Raw genomic sequence first — 19,696 nt, 5'->3', positions numbered from 1 at the left:
GATGACAGAATAAGACTCTGAGGTACAGATGACACCAGGGAATCATGGCCATAGTGTCCCCAGCTGGAGCAAGGAGGCTGCACATCAGGGTCTGCCTGTGAATTAGGTGTAGTAAGTAGGAAGGTGTCGGCTTGTACCTAGATGTTTAGTTTTCAGGGGATATCAATAGAATAAGACTGTACTTCTTAGAACTCTAAAGGACTGAATGTTCTTTTCCATATTATAAAGTCACCATTCTTGAATTTATTCCTTGAAGTGGTATTTATCAGGTATCAACTATGTGAATTGAGCCTCCCCAGTTAACAAAGGGATCCTAAGGTATTTGGGCTTTGGATCTTGCATGGAAAAGCAAATGGTGTTTATTAAAAATTATTGAATGCATGACATTTTCCAAGGAACTTTATGTACACCATTATTTCTGTTCCTGAGGATAAAAACAACAAAAATACTAATAGTATTTTTTACTACTCATAAGATATAGATAATGCTTATCTATGCTAAACACTATGAGGTATTTGGTATTAGTCATTACAATGAGTCCATGGTATAGTGTCATTTTTACAAAAATGAAACCTAAGGTGCATTAGAATGTAGATGACAAAACCCCTAGAGATCAGTAAAGAGCAGAGCCAAAATGTAAACCTAGGACCCAAAGCCCCTTTGCTCACCCACTGTGCACATCACTATGAGTGACTCCAATAAAAAGAAAGACTGAGGCACTGGATGATGGTTGCTTTCCCAGAGTTACAGAGGTGGACGTTAGTTGAACCAAATTCTCAATCTATTTAACCATATATCTATACTCTTTCTATTACATTATATTGGCCTCAATTTGGTATTTGAGACCCCGTACATGTACAGATCTGTACAGAAATAACTGCATACATGACAGTGAATGCCTAGCTTTGGGGATGCAACAAACACCCAGGGGAGGGATTGTCCTGCATCTACATCTTAGCTTGACTATTGCATGTGAATTCTGTCATATGTGGATCAAAGAGAACAATCTAACTGACGATTTGTTATGCCTGGTTTTACCAAAAGAAGTCAAAGTAAGAATTTCAGAGCAGAGAAGAGCTTAAATGAGAATCCAGCTATTTTTGTGCACTCATTCATTATTCAACAGTTTTCTTTTCACCACCTGCCATGTGCAAGCCATTTTGACTATGTCCTGGATAAAGACATGTTTCCCTCCTGTTCCAGCCCCTAGCCAGCCCGGGCCTACAGTAGAAGTCCATTCCCTGCAGAAAGCTGAGCAAAAGAGAATTCAGCAAACAGCCTCATGTTCGTAGATTAAAACCCTTAAGCTTGTTGATGTGGGCTTGACTCTGCCAACATGTTTACCACCCAGGTCACTTTAACACATCTCATTAGTAAGTATTTAATCTTCTCTAGAAAAAATATCAGATATCATCCATTGCACACTGTTCGGATAATCACACTTTGGGATAATACGCACTAAAGTGTGTGCGTATCTCCTCTTCTGCTGTGGTTAAATGTGGGATAGAATTAAAGTAGAAAACACTGCCTGGGTGTGCTCTCCAAGTTATTCCACACCAAACCTAGTGCATTCCTCAGAAATGAGTTCCCTAAGTCCTTGGCCCATGTCCCACTCCTTTGAGAAAAACATAAATAAATAAATAAATAAATAAATAAATAAATAAATAAATAAATCTAGGAAAAGTTCATGACTCTGATCAATGAACCCAAATAAATGTGCATATGTTACTGGGAGAGTGGTGGGTAGTGCTTATTTTGGCTGAACATGGGCACATTAAAATTGCTATTTTTGACCCAGATATGGCACATAAGAGGTTGTCTATCCCTCCCTCCCATCTTCCTGATGGCACAGAGTGAATCTGGTACATAAACTCAGCATCAATACAAATGAACAACAGACATGATTAGAGGGTTTTATGGAGAGAATTGGGTTTGTAAATCCTGAGGGAAAAAAGAGGAGAAAGTGATAACTACAGAATATTTAAGTGGAAAAGTGCGGTTTAAAAATGAGTATCAATTACTTTTCCACACATGGGTAGTATGTAGTGATTGTAGGTGTGTGTGTGTACTTGGTATAAAAGAACACCATTAAGGAACCATGGTTTGGGTGATTCGTACTCAGGAAATAGCTGTCAAGTGTGTATTAGGATACACAGGTGCTGAGGACAATACGAGACACAGCATCTCCTCAGTCTGGCTGGTTAGATCATCATCATCACAACTTCATTTCATGTTAATACCTGAGGCAAATATCTCAATAGACGCTTACATTTATAATTGGGTGTTAAAGATGTATTTTTACAAAATGCAAATATTTGAGAACAGACAGTTTCTAATCCATTATTTGCCTTATCTTACTCGGGTCTGACCAGTCCGTGTCCTTCATGGGAAGGATACAGCAGGCATACTGCATTAGTGAGCTGGCAGCTTCTCTATGGAAAGGTGTACTTGAATCTACCACTGCATGTTCTACAATAAATCCCTGCAGTGAGAATTATTGGTAAAATGAACACTTTTTATTGAATAGTATTGTGAGGAATTCAAAACCTTCTCAAAGACCATATATATGTGTTGATATACACATGTATATGCACATATACATATATATCCTTTATATGTGCTTATATATATACCATATAGTATATAGTATATATAAATGCTTAGTATATCCTTGACATACATTAAAATCTGATGACTTAATCTCCATAAAATCCCATAACATAAGAGACAAATTGTCATGTTCTGGTTTTGCAGATGAGGAGGCAGGGCCTCTGCAGGCAGATACAGGCTCAGTCTTGCACCACTGTCCTCTGTCATACTCTCTCTTTATTGATTAATAAAAAAGTGAAGAAAGAGGTAATGTTAAACAACTACCTTGTAAGTTTTCCAATAATCGAATCTTCAAAAATTGCAGTTATTTGCTTCTTAGGTAAGTACAGGAAAACCAGAACAAATTAAAGAGTAAATGTCATCAACAGTAACCTCTAAGAAATTAAACTGCTCCCCCTTGCAAAGTTTCATTCCTCTGTTTCACCAGGCAAGTAAATATGGCGTACCTTACAATTCAGCTAAATTGCCAATATGTCTGTTCTCCGTGAAGATTTAATTACAGAATAATATACACTGGCACATGCATCCAAAAAGACCATTAGGTAATAGTTAAGTCTTTGATATCTTTAAAACTGGTCAAATTAATTCTTACTTTTCAAAAACACAGAAATCTTTTATTTTAAGATTATAATGCAAAATTAATGACTTATTAAAAATACAGGAAATGCCTTTTTCCTTCTGCTGTTGTTCTTAGCCCTCAGGGCTACTCCAGGGCATTTCTGTGGAGGAGGGGGAACGCTCTGCTGGACCAGTAGCCAGAGCCCCTTCTGCGATGCAGTTAGAGCTGGGCTACAGCTGCTGTGCTCATTGCATCACCCAGGACATTTTCCTTGATGGAATTCCGCTGCTTTCGGGACAAAAAAGGGAAGGATGGATGGAAGGAAGGAAGGAAAGAAGGAAGGAAGGAAAGAAGGAAAATTTTAAGTTCTCTAAGGAAGAGTTTCTTATGACCGCCAGTAGATGGCAAACTTTACTGCAAGGAAAAAGGCTGTACCCTCTGTGTTCTGAACTTTGAAAAGTGTGAAATTTCCTATTTTCAGTTAGAAAGGTCATATGAAAACCACATTCTCTATCTCATTTTTACTGGGAACTAAAATAGAATGATAAATTTAACATTTATTAATAAGTCTTATTCTAGAGCATAATAATTATTAAACTTATTTTCTTTTTCATTAAAAGAACGTAAAGTGCCAGGCGTCTCATGTGGGACTTTTCTTCAAACATTGTGGAAAAGTTGGAGTGGCCATGACCTAAGGCCGTTACATGGATTTGTGCCTCTGCTCTGTTATCCTTAGCTGCTTATTGAATTATTTAATCACTTTGTTCATCTCGGTAATTCATGAAATTAGGCAGGCAGGGAGACAGATGCCTGTAGTCCCAGAACTGTGGGAGCAAAGACAGAAAGAGCTCGAGTCTGAGACCTGTCTAGGTGAGACCGTGTTAAAGAAAATTTAGTCAATTGAAGTTATTTTATAAATTTGAAAATTAGAATTTTCTATTGGCCTCGTTGATCAGTAGACGCTGAACTCCATTTATAAGGATGCCTGTTAGTATCTAGGCACATGTCCACAAACCTATGTAGTACACATCATCAGTGCTGCCAGGCACAAGGAGAAGGTGTGAGGCTTGTACACACACCGAAAGCACTTTAGAATACACACAGAAACAGAACAATGGAGGAAAGGGTATGGTCTGCATTGAAATCCACCGGGTTTGCTTTGCAAATATTTTATCACAGTTATCTTTAGTAATGCTTTCCGAATCCCTAGGGCTCTGGCGAAGCACACAGCTGCTTCTCATGCCCGAGACACACACCCCAGGACAAACTCCCTGAAGTGTTTCTAACAAGCTCATCGTGTTTTCATTTATTTCCTAAATGTTTCTTTCATCTTTAGATTCCAGAACAGGAAAGGCAGAGGCAGCCAAACCTCCGAGTTCAAGGCCAATCTGTTTTACATATCGAATTCCTGGAAAGCCTGGGCTATGCAAAGAGACCTTGTCATAAAACAGAATAAAACAAAACAAAGTAATACAAAACAAAACATATTGGCATCGTACTGTGGCAGAAATTGATTTAATTCTTTTGGCATGTTACACACACACACACACACACACACACACACACACACACACACACACACAGCTCCATTGCTCCAAATATCAGTTACAGCTTTATATTATTTTATAGTAAAGTATTATTCTCCTAAATTACAATTTTATTTTCTCTTTAGTTTGTGCATTGATTTCACCTACAGACACACAGTCCTTTCATTTCTTTTCATGTGCAGCATTTAGTGTTCTCCAAATTTAATAGCAGTAAAGTTGCTTTGGGTTTTAGAGTTTAGAGCTGCTCTGTTTATTTGCTGTCCCCTCATACGCAGAACTCTGCATTTTCTTCTCTTACACATCCCTCATGAGGCTGCATGTTGATCCTCATGGCACATCTGGGGTGCTGGGATTTCTTTTTTTTTAGTAAAATTTGCTTGTTTTTATCTTGTTAGATTACTAACAAGATTTCCTAGAGCAAATGTCTTCTTTCTTGGTTTTATTATCATTGTCATTCATGGTCCATGAAAATCTTCCTGAGCATCAAGCAAAAAAAAAAAAAAAAAAAAGTATATTTTGAATCTGCAAGTACTTACATGTTTTCCTCTCTTCAAATTAAGTTAGTATAGTTGGGCAAATAATTCTGATTTATTAGTGACTTTCTCTCCCATGTGTGTGTCTTCCTACATAATCTTACATAATCTGCTGATTTTACACCAAGACCTGCCTCTGTCTACTGAGTACTAGGATTACAGGCATCATCACACACACCCTTCTTGGGAGTTCTTAGATGTTCTCATATCCTCCAGCATACAAGGCTTTAGATGATAAAGGAAAACGTTATTTAATCAATTTAGAGAGAGTCATAGAATTATTGCTTTCATAGGGCCACTAGTCCAATTATATTTCTTTCCTTTTGGACAGAGTTTCTCTGTATAGCCTTTACTATCCTGGACTCACTTTATAGACCAGTCTGCAGGCCACCAATTATATTTTCAAAAATAGATTCTTAGAACAGGGCTTTATTTTCATTTTTTTAATGCTTTGCTTTTCAGAGCATAAAATAGCAATGTTGATAAGAGAGTCAGTCATAAATCAAGAAATAAGATTCATTTAAATATGTGTCTCAGTTGAGCAACTGACTCAAGAGTGATTTTGTAAAGGGTCTCCTAGTATTTCCTAAAGTCTTCCATGAGAGAAGTTGGGCATCAGACTTCTGAGTAGCTGATGGGATTAGTAATGTTTGAATCTTATTGTGCGACTGCTCATCGAACTGAGGAAAGGAAGATGGAGAAGGACTGTGGTAAAGTTATTTTTGCTTCGTGTGTGTGTGTGTGTGTGTGTGTGTGTGTGTGTGTGTGTGTGTGTAACAGAGTCTCTCTCTCTTTTCGCCTGCTCATGGATTAGACAAGGTTGACTGGCCTGTGAGTCATTCCCAAGGACCCACCTCTCCAGTGCTGGCAGTATTAGAGTGTCTGCTTCAAACCTGGCCTTCTAAGTATAGGTTCTAGGGATTGAACTCAGATCCTCATGCTTGCAATGCAAGCATTTTACTGACTGAGACGTCTCCTTCGCCCCTATCTGAGATTAACAAGTAGAGGAAATTTCTGCATAAATGAAGCATTAAAAATCAATATTAGAATGTATCCTAGTGTTATGTTTCACTATTGAATGTGTTTGATTACATCTTTGAATTTTATCCTCAACCATTTCTAAATTTAATCTTGATATTTTCTATTTCCTTTTAGATTCATTTTGTAATAAAAACAATAGCAGGTGTCTCTCAAATTCTTGCCAAAACAATTCTGTGTGCAAGGGTTTTCCACTAGACAACAACTGTTGCTCAGACATAGCCAATAATTTGGATGAAGACTGTGAAGACCTGAAAGACCCTTGCTTCTCCAGTCCTTGCCAAGGAATTGCCACTTGTGTGAACACCCCAGGGGAAGGGGGCTTCCTGTGCCAATGTCCTCCTGGGTACAGTGGGCTGACCTGTGAAACTGCCACCAATTCCTGTGGAGGGAACTCCTGCCAACATGGCGGCATCTGCCATAAAGACCCTGAGCATCCTGTCTGCATCTGCCCTGCTGGATATGCTGGAAGCTTCTGTGAGACAGATTACAACGAGTGTGCTTCTAGCCCTTGCCACAATGGGGCTGTGTGCCAGGATGGAATCAATGGCTACTCCTGCTTCTGTGTGCCTGGATACCAAGGCAGGCACTGTGACTTGGAAGTGGATGAATGTGTTTCTGATCCCTGCATGAATGAGGCTATCTGTCTCAATGAGATAGGAAGATACACGTGTGTCTGTCCTCAAGAGTACTCTGGTAAGTGCCATTGCATCTGCACCCTGCACTTCCCCTTCATATTCAAGAATACATATGTCTAATCACATATAAAAATAGTCAATTTCCAAGGGGAACTAATAGCTACAGAGAAAGCTTGCTAAACACTGAAAATCTACTGAATTCACTGAACTCGTGAGCAGATATGTACAGTCACTATTGCTATTTCTGTAGGAGCTCTACATAACTGCAAGCTGAGACCCAGCTTTTACAAATGTTAAATAGTATTCCTTTGTGTACCAATGCCCTGCTTAAGTAAAACCTATCAATTAATGGACACTGGCTGCGACCATATCTTGGGTATTATGGATAGTGTTTCTGGGAAGGACAGGAGGGAATCTCTTTAAAATAGCTATTTTTTAGCTATATATTCAGTAATGTGTCACTATATCATATGGTAAAACAATTTTCATATTTTTCTGAGTATCTTCCATAGTGTTTACCGAAATTCATAATATACCAATAAATTAGAGTTCCGTTTTCCCAAAAACTCTGCTGGCCTTTACTGTCATTCATCATTTTGAACAGTGACAATATCACAGTTGTAAGATAATATCACAGTTTGTATTTCTCTGGTGATCAGAAATGTTGAGAAACTTGGCCACTTGTATTCTGTATTTGCAGCAAAAATAGATGAGCTAGAAGACACAATATTAAGTGAATTAAGCTAGGCATTAAAAGCCAGTCTCATATGTGTAATCTAAGATAGCTGACACAAAGAATAGGGGGTATTGAATGGTGGCTGCCAAGGGCTGGCTGAGGGTGAGCATGGATAAAGGAAAGAGAAGATGTTGGTCACTGAGTACAGGGTAGCAGATGGGAGGAGAAATAAATTTTATGGTTTTGTTGCATGGGGACTATACTTGATGATAGTGTGTATTTCAACCAATCATAAGAAGAATTTCTAATGTTCTCATCACAGAAATAAAACAGTAAATACTTGTACTGATATATAAGATAATTAGCCTGATTTGGCCAGTCCGTAATACATATACATATTTAGACATTACCTTATGTTAATAAAAATCTGCAATTATTTCATTTGAAAGTGAGAAAAATCTTGGAAAAACCTCAGGAATGACAAACATCTTTAGATTTAGTCCATGGGCTTCATGGGGCCACTTTCAGGGTCAGACAGCTCTGTTTTTCAGTCCCTTCTTTCTGTTCAATCTTGACTTAGGCCTACCCTCAATGGCTCAAAGCCCAGTACTTCATGCAATCTATTAGAAAGAATTCAGGCTACAAATTAGTAGGTTCCAATGCTGTGTGCTCTAACAGAAAAATGGCAGCAAGCCAGTTCTTATTTCATCTCTTAGGAGAAAATAATGGTGCACTACATTGCTTATATGTGTCAATGATTTTTTGCATTTTTAAGTTAATATCATTTATAACAATTTCATATAAGTATATAATGCATTCTTATTACGTTCTCCCTCCAGCCATTTTTGCTTCACTCACATCTTTTTCATTCCTCTCCTCTCCATACAAGGTCCCTTCTAAGATTCATGACTTTCTGTTTGGTTGGGGCTTGTGGCTTCTTTTGTGTAACAGGGACCAACTCTGGCCGCATTGGAGTGGGATTGTTCATCGGCATCTGGTAGGGTCACTATTGGGTACACAAATGAAGAAAATGACGCCCACTCTTGCTGATTGTATTGGGAGCAAATAGCTCAGCAGTGAGGCATAAGGCCACTGGTGAGTCCCTGCCTGGCTGCTGGCCCTGTACAGGGCTTCTCCAACTGCTGTGACTCTGTAATTGTAATGTCTGCGTCTTGTCCAGAAGATGACATTTTTCAGCCCTTCTCCTTCTCTTCCAGCAAATACTTGCTTTTTAACCTCTCTTCTGCATGTACACTGAGCATTAGAAGGAATGGGATAAATGTCCTATTTAGGGCTTAGCATCAGTTGAAACCTTTTCTACAACCTAAATTTAGAAATAAAGGTTGTCAAGGGTATATTCAAAATATTAGGATTATTGAAAATTTGCCAAAAATACACCTTTCTCTGCAATTTATTCATTTATACTGTGGGTTACATGATGTCTGCTGTGGTCTCAAAGCAGCCAATGTTTTTTGCATGGCAAAACATCCTCTTGTTTTCTAAGCAACCAGGCAAATTTTTATAACTCAGCATCTTATGAACCGTATTCAAAATGTAATGAAAATAGAATTTACACAAAATGCACATAAGGGCATAAGAGTCAGGATCTGCTCTTCATGGGCTATATTTGCTCAACTCCAAGGGTATAGTCAAAGGCTTGCTCATCAGTCACCTGCAGTAGTACAATAGGCTATCTTGGTTCTTGTGCCCAAATACCAATTACTCAGAGAGATGTGGGACAGAAATGTTCAGACAGTGCCTCCAGAGGTCTGGATCAAATCAATTTCGTTTGTATTAATTGATAATACTGAAATTATCTAGGGAAGGGAGCCAGAAGTTAAGTCCAGGTGAACTTAATTTAGAGACTTTTGTTGTTGATTTAGTTCCCAGCTATCCCAACAATATCAGCGCTTGTAGCAGCTGAGACCAGTGACTAGAAACCCCAGAGAAGATGGGTAGAATCAAGGGGAAAGCCAGAGCTGATAAGGAAAAAAGAAGAGCATGAGCATCCAGCATAGATACGCGTGAGTTCCCTCCTAATGAATCTTGGAAACTGTTAGAGTGACCCAGCGGCTGTATGCCACATCTGAATTTAGAGTGATCATAGAGAACTGGGCTTACAGGGTGGGAAAGAGCCCATGTGCTTCTGAGCAGCAAAGCAAGAAAAGGAAATAAATCTTAAAAGACAGAGAGGTAGGAGGGGAGAAAGAGCCATAGCGTGTGGAGGGGGTTCACACTGCAGGAATCCTCTGAGCACTCGACTGCACTTCATGGGCTGTGATTCATTGGCTGCACTGGCTTAGAGTGAGCCCCTGAAACCTCAGGTGAGAGTCTGTTTGCATAAGCAACAACGACAAGTGCAGCTCAAAGCAAGCGCTGGATGCTCTCTTTAGTGAAGGGGATGACAGCTCAGAGCATTTGTCTATCCTTAGTTCACGATTATGCAATGAATCCTTATGTAATTGAAGTCCTCCTTAAAATCAAACAAATTAATAGTGGTGCATACCTTTCCCATCACAGTATTAGAAAACTGTGTTGTAGTATGCCATGGAAAGGCCACGTGGATAATAAAAATCTAGTAAAAAAAAAAAAACCACGTATTGAAATTTCCAGTGAGAGAAATTTATAGGGAAATACACAGTTCCTTCATTATAGGATAAATCTTTGAAGGGCTGAAGAGATGGCTCAGTTGGTAGTGTGCCTGCCAGAGCAAGTGCGAAGACTTGAGTTTGGACTCATAGTACCCAGTCATAAGTCTGTGCAGTAAATATTTCTTGTCTAAAATCCCAACCTCCCTATAGCTCATTCCCTAGCCAAGCCAGCCAAGTGATGATTTTTAGGTACACTGAGAAACTCTGTCTCAAAAAAAAAAAAAAAATGTGAAGAAGCATCCAGAAAAATACTCTGTGTTGACTTCTGGCCTCTACACACCTACACATATGTAGCCACCTACATACACCACACATATACACACAAAAAATAAATTATGAAGAGATGGATGAATGAATAAATTAAAAATAAATCTTCAGTGTGTAAATTATTTTGAAATAAGAAAACAATCACATTATTTTTAATTTTTATATGTAAGATACACATTAAACTCACCTTTTAAGCATAAGACATATTTTTATTTCAGAAATAAAAATATACAAAAATATTTTATTTAAAAATTTAATTTAGTTGGTAGCTTAGAAGGCATATAAGTCCAGGTGTAGAAAATTTAGGACCTGACCTGGAAGGAAGAATTATCATGGGTATAAAAAGAAAAGTCAGTCATGACAGTGGCTAGGAAGAAGGCTCCCCAGTGTTCAAAGACTACTTATTTTATCCAGGGAAACATTGATGCCTAATAAAAAACATGTACTGAAGTCTCCAGAGATAGTTCCTGCTTAATGAGCTTATAATGTGTACTGACAGCTCTCAAAATTTAGCAAGCATCACACTCACCTGAAGACCTTGAAATGGAAACACAGTGTTTGAGTCCATTGCTCTGACATGGGCCTCAAGAATATCCACTTGTCACAAGTTCCCACCAGATGCCGGTGTAGCTGGTACATTGACAGGAACTGGGGTCATCTTGGAGACAAGTTTCCAGGCACACCTGTAATGGATCATTTTGGTTAGGTAAATCTCTGGCCACGCTTGTAGATATTGATTGGGGTAACTGAGATGGGAAGACCCACTGTAATAGTGGGTGACACCACTTTCTGGGGTTGAATCCTAGATGCCATAAAAAAGACAAGGCAAGGTGAACTCAACCATGCCATCACTCTTTGCTTGCTAACTACATATATAATGTGACTAGCCACCTCAAGCCTCTGCCACCATGATGTGCTATATCCTTGAAATGCAAGCAGCATAAACCCTTTCTCCTTTAAGTTGCTTTTGTCAGGGTAATTTGTCAATGAAACAAACAAAAAAAAATAACCAAGATAGTCTCAAGAAAGTAGTTGATTACTCTCACGGCATTCATAACACTGTTGTTCCAGTGGGCATGTCTTAGACCACTCGTTATTGTAGCTTTCACAGATCTCAGCTGAGTGTGACTAATGGGGACTTTTCTCCTCTGATAGTATGCATAGAACACTTAATCACTGTTGAAAGCTAAACATTAGAAATGAAGATTTCATCAGTAACAACTCTATTCCTCTATATTCTATGACTCAAGTATGAGATGTCTTCAGTAATAGGATCTTACCATTAAGTTCTGGAGAGCAAACAATTTATCAATACCCTGTAATGTTTGAAGGACTATAGGACCTCACTAGCCAGCAACTCCAAAAGAGGAAATCCATTCCTAGATCTTGGCTGTTGTTAGCTTGTGGCATCTAGTAGAGGCAATGTCACCCCACTATCAAATAATTCAATATTAAAGCACTGTGTGTGTGTGTGTGTGTGTGTGTGTGTGTGTGTGTGTGTGTGTGTGTATAGGAAATCTTTTTCAGTAGTAAGTTTCCATGACTGATAACTAATTTCCTGACTTCTCTGGATAGTCCAAATGAAACATAATCTGAATATTCAAATACAATATTAAGAAATGAAATGAAACATAGAGCATTTGTTGTTCTGGGTCTGGGTTACCTAACTAAGAATGATTATTTCCAGTTCTATCCATTTACCTTCCAAATTTTGTGATTCAATTTTTCTTACTGGCTGGATGTTATTCCACTATGTACATAGGCTACTTTTTTGTCATTATCCATTCCTCAGTTGGCTGAGAATCTAAGCTGTTTCTGTTTCCTGGCTATTATGAGCACAACAGCAATAAACATGGAAGAGCAGGTATCTTCTACACTGGGATGTGGAGTTTGTCAAGTGTATGCACAAGAGTGGCATAGCTGGATCATACAGCGGATCTATCTCTGTCTCTTTGCAGAACCCACATACTGATTTTCAAGGAGGCTGTGCTATTTTGCACGTTCATCATCAGTGGATGAGTACCCTCCTTTCTTCACAGTCACTCTAGCATTTGTTATCATTTTTTTAAAATCTTAGCCATTCTGAGTGTGTTTAGGTGAAATCTCAAGTTAATTTCAATTTGAATTTCCACGATGGCTAAAGATGTTAAATATGCTTAAATTTTTTCTTAGTCATTTGTAGTTCATCTTTGGAGAACTCTATGATGCCCACTTTCCCCTCTTGTTCAACAGAGTGCTTGAAGTCTTGGCTAGGACAATAAGACAACTGAAGAGGAAAAGGAGCTGTAATTAAGAAATAAGTCCAACTTAACTTTATTTGCATTCTGTCTAAAATTTTGTTGTTGTTGTTGTTGTTGTTGTCATTGGTGGTGGTGGTGGTAGTGGTGGTGGTGTGTGTGCATGTGTGTGTGTGTGTGTGTGTATGTGTGTAAATCAGACTGTTCATAGCAGCAAAAGAACAGAGCTGCCTGTCCTCTGTGCACAAATAGATACGTCACAGACATGCATTAATAACTGTATAATGTATTTACAGAAAAAGCCCATAACTAGAAAGCATAATTCTTATTCTAAAGAAGCATAAACTGCATTGGGATCACATTTATTGCGTGGAATCTGAAATTTAGGATGATAAATCTGGAGCATAATTATTTCTAAAGCATGGGCCTTGCAGATAGTGGGTAAGGTGTTCAGAGAGGCTTGTCATGGCTGCCTGCCTGCTGCAGTGACTGATGAGGACAGCATCTGGTGAGAGACCTGCCCCATACTGATAGCATATGATGTGCATTATCTGGTGGCACAGAATGTTAACACACATCTCCAATTGTCAACAGCTACATAATAAGGGACAAATATCCCCCAAATGTGTATCAGAAGTTTAGCACAGTCCTTGAAAAAAAAAAACATGATTTGTTTTAAATATTTGTCAAAGACATAAATTGACCTCGCTGTTCTGTGGGACAGTAGACCCAGCCTTACTAGCACCCTGAGAAACTCTGCCCTGGTTCACCAGCTCCCCCTTCAGGTAAGAGCAGGACATTACCACAAAGTTGCAACAATCATTCATTCAAATTCAGTTGATGATGTACTTCGTTCACGAAGATATACAAACCCGGACACCAAAGGCTTCGCCCATCTATAGTAAAGGGGGCAAGTAAGAGATATGATAAAGATGTTGATATCACAGAGGATGCTCAGGGGCGGGAAGGCAGCATCAGAGGCTTAAACAACAGCCTAGGTGCAATTTCCAGAGTCTTGTTCCACTTCAACCCCACTCTTTGGAAGTGGGGTGTGCTGGATGAGCCACTACTAGTAAGGGGTACATTGATGTGAGGTGAAAGACAAGGCACACAGCTGCAAGCACACACAGCAGGCACTTTAGCTTCCACCTGATAGAAGCTCCTACCGAGTGACAGAGAAATATGGCTTTATTCTGGAGATGATGGGAGAAGCTATTTTTATTTTTTAATATAAGAAGATTTCTATTTTTAGAGATCACACTTTAAATGATTTTGAGGGGAGAAGCTGGGTAGGGAGACAAGATAATGAAGGTTGAGCATCACAACGGAAATGACAGTAAATGAGGGTGTGGCCTAAAGCTATTGGGCAACTTTCACGTTTTACTGAAGAATATTTTTCTTCTCAAAAAAAAAAAAAAAAAAAAAAAAAAAAAAAAAAAAAAAAAAAGCATGTGCTTTTGGAACAATTCTGCTGCATTTTAGATCGAGAAAGAGAATAAAGCCATACCTGGGGCCATTTCTGAGCCCCTTTGGGATATCTCAATGTTTTAGCACACGATTTGTTATCCTGTGCTAGAAGCACAGTAACAAAGGATGAGAAAGCCCAGAAGGCCTTTTCTGTGCTTTTAAAGTCTCAGACCAAATCAACAAGAACACACAGCTAGTTATGGTCTTTTCTAAGACACCAAACCAGCCTGACTGAGCTTTTACTCACCATTCTGTACGTGGCTTAACTAAACTAAGTGTTTCAAAATAATGAAGGAAAAAAAAAAAAAAAAAAAAAAAAACATTAACCGGTACATTTTAGTCTTCCAACAAAAGTACAGTTAACAATGACTTTGTTCTAAAAATAACTTATTTGTTTCCACAGACAACAAAGTCACAAGCTGTTGTAGGCAGCGATCCTCACAAGCGACAGCTGCTCTGCTCTGCGCAACTTCCCACAAGCACACCGAGTGAGCAGCAATTAGAGTAGAGGAGGGAAATTATTTTGGGTAACATAACATTTGACAAGTGCTTTAGTAAATAAAGTATTGCCAAACAACTAAAATATTTTTACTTTGCTAAAACTTTTCTGGCTTTCGGTGTTGGCTATTCTCAAAGGCGTGAACTGCGAGTTGGAAATTGATGAATGTGGTTCCCAGCCGTGTCTACATGGTGCCACGTGTCGGGACGCTCTTGGCGCTTACTTCTGCGACTGTGCACCTGGATTCCTTGGCGACCACTGTGAACTCAACTTCGGTGAATGTGCCAGTCAGCCATGTCTTCATGGAGGTCTCTGCGTGGATGGAGGAAACAGGTACGTGTTCTATAGATGGGTGACGGACGCACAGAGGCCAGCACTGTTGTACAGCTGTGGTGAACTTTAACCTCTCATATCCTTCCTCTGAGACGCAAATTACGTTATGCTTTAAGTTATGAAAAGCTGTAGCATTTTGATTTTAATAAAAAATTATTTGGTTGACATCTGTCCTAAGTGAAGGTTTTATAAGACATTCTTGTAATGGCTGAGAACTACATATATCATAGAAAAGTTCTAACATCTAAAGCCCATGTAATAAATCTGCTATAGATAAGGAAGATACAAAATCAATGCTATCAATTGTTAAAATTGTGAGCATAAGGTTTATATTTATGAAAATAAGCCAATAAATCAAGTGGAAAAATAAATCCTTCAGAATGTGCCTGTAAATGCTGCTGTAAGAGCAATAATATTAAATTGGTATATCCTGGCCTTTCAGCTGTCAAGAAATTGGTTGAATACATTTGACAAAAAGTAATTATCAGAAAGTATAATTCAATTCTGCTCCAAATGAGAGTACATCATTGGTTTTCAGGGAAACAGGCAACACTACATTCTATCTTCATGCAATCACTATAACTGCTTTGTATAGTGATGGCTGAGTTTACATCAAATAATATATCCCTATAAAGAACACGCTCCTATTTGCTTAAACTATGAAGACTGCATCGTCTAGTGCAGAACAATGTTTGATAGCATTGAACTGAAAATTCCCTCATTTGATAACAGCCCAGCATGAAGCGTGGTGAGCATTACTGTTCCAAAATTGTAATAGATACTGTTCTTCAACTGTAATAGCACCATGAAGGAAAGAGATGTTAGGTGTTCCCACGAGTGCACATCATTAATTCCTTGCAAAAACAGAAACATAATCACTTTTCCTTTATTTAATAAATCAGACATTGGGTTGAGAATTAAGTTCAGTGGTAGAGAGCATGCCTAGCGTGTGCAAGGTCATGAGTTTGTGGGAAAGATTAAGCTTTGTCACAGGTGAAAGCAGTCTTGACGGGCTTTACCCTTGGGGCACCCCGTGAATACCTTGTGACAGACTGAGTGGAGCCATCCTGGGCCTGGAATTCAGGAAGCAGACCTGGGAACCCCAACTGGGCTATTGTTTTTCTAATTGACCCTCAAGGGGAGAAGGAGACCGCCCTTCCCACGCGACTCAGGCAGGTGGGGAGGCGAGAACAACAGGTTCAGCCCGGGCTTGGGCGCACGTGGAGCAGCAAACAGGCCGGACCAACACGCGGGCCAGAGAGACACCTAAGGACCCATCCCATGGAACGGATACCGAAAGGTTCACTCTTTTGTCCCTTTAACCTTTTTTCCTTCTCGTGTAAGCTAGTTGGGTTGTATAATAAAGTTTAATTGTTAAAAAACAGAGCCAACATATGGCGCCCAATGTGGGGCCCGATAGGTTCCACAGTCCCTAATGGTATGAGGGAAGATTCAGTATTCGAAGGTATAGAAATGCTGTTTCAGGGTATCAACAAAGTTGCAACTGCTGTTGCAAAACTCTTTCCTGCATTATACTTAGAGGAAACCCTCTGTTTTTTCATTGTCCTTTTATTATAATATTTCATGCTTAAAAGGATTAGAAGAAAGGCTAATGACATAGAAAAGCGGGAAGGGTCAGTAAGTTCTATTCTTTTGGAAAAGATTGCAGATTTGACTGGACAGATAGAAAGGCTGAGGAAAGAAAATGAAGGGATGGGAAAGCGGATAGAATTTTTGGTAAATGGTAGTGATGAAGGACAGAAAATAGAGAGACCGGAAAGCCAGAAAAAAGCGAAAGAGTCAATAAGCTCTATCCTTTTGGAAAGAATTACTGACTTAACTAAACAAATGGACAAAATGAAAAAAAAAAAAAAAAAAAAACTGGAAGGGCTGGAAAAGCAGAAGGTACTTTTGGTTAAAAAGGGTGGAGAAGGTCAGAAATCAGAGGCAAAGAAAGCCAGACCAACCAAAAGGTCTTTGGAAGTAAATGTCCCAGTGGAGGACACCTCCACAGTCGCCCAGACACCTTTAACTTTTCCAGTCACTGTAAGACATGTGCTCGCACAAAATGGTGCTGCGGGTTATGACAAAATGGCCTGGCATCCTGTAGACATGATGGATTTAAAACATTTTAAGGAATCCGTCGTCAAATATGGTAGGCACTCTACCTTCGTTAAACAAATGTTAAACAGCTGGGCCACTCAGAACAGACTTGTTCCTCAAGATTGGAAAAATTTAGTTTCAGCGGTATTGGAAGCAGCACAACAGTTACAGTGGTTATCATGGTGGCGAACAGAGGCTATAAAAATAGAACAAAAAAATACGACACAGGGAATAAATATTAGTAGAGATCAATTGCTTGGTGAAGGACAATATACTAACATTAGAGAACAAATTCAAGCTGAAGATAGAGTGATTGAACAATATTGTAAGGCAGCTTTGAGAGCTTGGGAGCTGGTAGAGGAACCTGGGAAAACAACTATACCATTTACTAAAGTGTTCCAAGGACCTCTGGAGCCCTTTACAAAATTTTGCAGAGATTAGGATCTGCTATGGACAAGGTGATGCCAGATTCTGACAACAAACAGACATTAAAACTTCTCATGGCTTATGAAAATACAAATACTGAATGTAAGAGAGTGCTTAGACCATTAAAGGAAAGAGGAACTCCACTAGATGACTGGGTAAAGGAGACAGTTAATATCAACTCTCAAGAGTATCAAAATAATATTGTGGGACAAGCTTTAGCCAGAAAGCCCAGATATCATAATACTCGGTGCTTCAATTGTGGTAAAATTGGTCATGTGCAAAAAAAACTGTAGAGATAGAAGGCACAATAACCCAGGAGAAAACGTAACAAGGAGGTTCTGGTTATGATGGTAGTGAGGTACCAAGACTCCCAGGGTACTGTAGTTGCTATGGAAAATGGAAACATTGGTCTCGGGATTGTCAGTCTAAGAGAGATGTGCAAGGCAATATCTTGCCGACGGGAAACGGCAGGTGGGGGCCATCAGCTCAGGCCCCCGTAAACAATGCCAGCCGAATTCCTTTGGCCAGTCAGGAAGTGACAAACCCGCAGGAAAATGGGAACTGAGTGTTAGTGATCTAATGCATGCTACTGAAGGCAGTACAGCCTTGGATCTGGCTTCAAATATGTCTCTTACCCTATCTCCCCAGGTTGAATGTTACAAATTGAATACTGGTGTTTTCAGACCTTTGCCTTCAGGCACAGTAGGAATGGTTCCGGGAAGAAGTGGGTTGACTTCTCATGGTTTTATTGTGCATCCCGGTATTACAGATGGAGATTCTAAGGAGGAAATAAAAAATCATGACATGTGTGAAAAAGGAGATGTAAATCGATGCCAAGGATAGAATTGCTCAACTCCTACTGTTTCCTTACATTAAGGGCAAAGCCGCTCCAGTAGATAGGACTGGTGCATTTGGAAGCACAGGGACACATGTGTTCTGGCAAACAGTAATTAATGATCAGAGACCTAAGTTAATTATACAACTGAATGGTATTAAAATAAAAGGCTTGGTAGACAGTGGAGCCGATGTCTCCATCATTTGCCAGAAGTCTTGGAACCAAAATTGGCCACTTAAGAAGGTTTATACAAAAATTGTAGGAATTGGTAAGCTATCTCAAATAAAACAAAGTGTACAGTGGCTTGAGTGTGTGGGACCAGACGGGCAGATAGGGAGGCTGAAACCCTATGTGGCTGACATTCCCATAAATCTATGGGGAAGAGACCTCTTACAACAATGGGGTACTCAGATTACTATTCCTGCAAATACCGAGATAAACAAGGTTGAAACTATGGGTGAATTGGTACGTGCTTCTAGGTAAGAGATTAATGTAAGTGATCAGGGGCGACCACAAGCTATGCCCATTGTCCAACCTCAGAACGCTTCAGGTTTAAAGTGTAAAAATTTATAAGAGAGGCCACTGCTGAGATACCAACCACCTTGCTCCTAAAATGGATTTCAAACAGACCTGTATGGCAGGAGCAGTGGCCCTTAACATGAGTTCAATACCCTACAGTACACACACACACACACACACACACACAGAGAGAGAGAGAGAGAGAGAGAGAGACAGAGACAGAGACAGAGACAGAGACAGAGACAGAGACAGAGACAGAGAGACACAGAGAGAGAGAGACAGAGACAGAGAGACAGAGAGAGAGAGAGACTACACACACACAAAACCCATAGCTTACTTCAAATCTAATTTCAAAATGACTAAAACCTCAAAAAGAGTGCAATGAAAGGCATTTGTGCCTCAAAAATATACATAAGGTTTTAATAACTAACAAGATGTTTAAATAGAGTGATGAGGTTGCATTTTTTAAAATATGAAACACTATTAAATCTTGATCTGACTTTTTTTTTGCACCCAATGATGCATCTGTGGTGGGAGTCTCTACTCCAGGGGACAGCTAAGTGAACCCCACAAAGACAGAGGGCTTAGAATGACTGAAAAATGCAAGGAAATAAAAACTCTACCATGTGCACTGTTCTCTCTAGAAAGCAGCACAGCAGAAAACACAGGGTTTTGGTTCTGAAGGCAAACATGCTGGAAACTTGTGCCTTTCACTCTCTACTCTTAATGATGTTATGACTTATTTCTTCACTTTATTG

At 39.3% G+C, this 19,696-nt stretch overlaps 1 protein-coding gene across 1 annotated transcript in view; it reads left to right on the top strand.

The window, feature by feature from the left end:
- Crb1 (crumbs cell polarity complex component 1) overlaps positions 1-19,696 on the top strand; it is a 209,882-nt gene that overhangs the window by 72,678 nt on the left and 117,508 nt on the right. The window contains exons 3-4 of the mRNA XM_051148315.1: positions 6,405-6,983; positions 14,860-15,055. Coding sequence (XP_051004272.1) covers positions 6,405-6,983; positions 14,860-15,055 — 775 coding nt within the window. The remainder of the gene's footprint in view (positions 1-6,404; positions 6,984-14,859; positions 15,056-19,696) is intronic.

This window comes from Acomys russatus, chromosome 6 (assembly GCF_903995435.1).
Source record: "Acomys russatus chromosome 6, mAcoRus1.1, whole genome shotgun sequence".
NCBI classification, from domain to species: Eukaryota; Metazoa; Chordata; class Mammalia; order Rodentia; family Muridae; genus Acomys; species Acomys russatus.
This window is presented reverse-complemented; position numbering and strand designations above follow the sequence as displayed.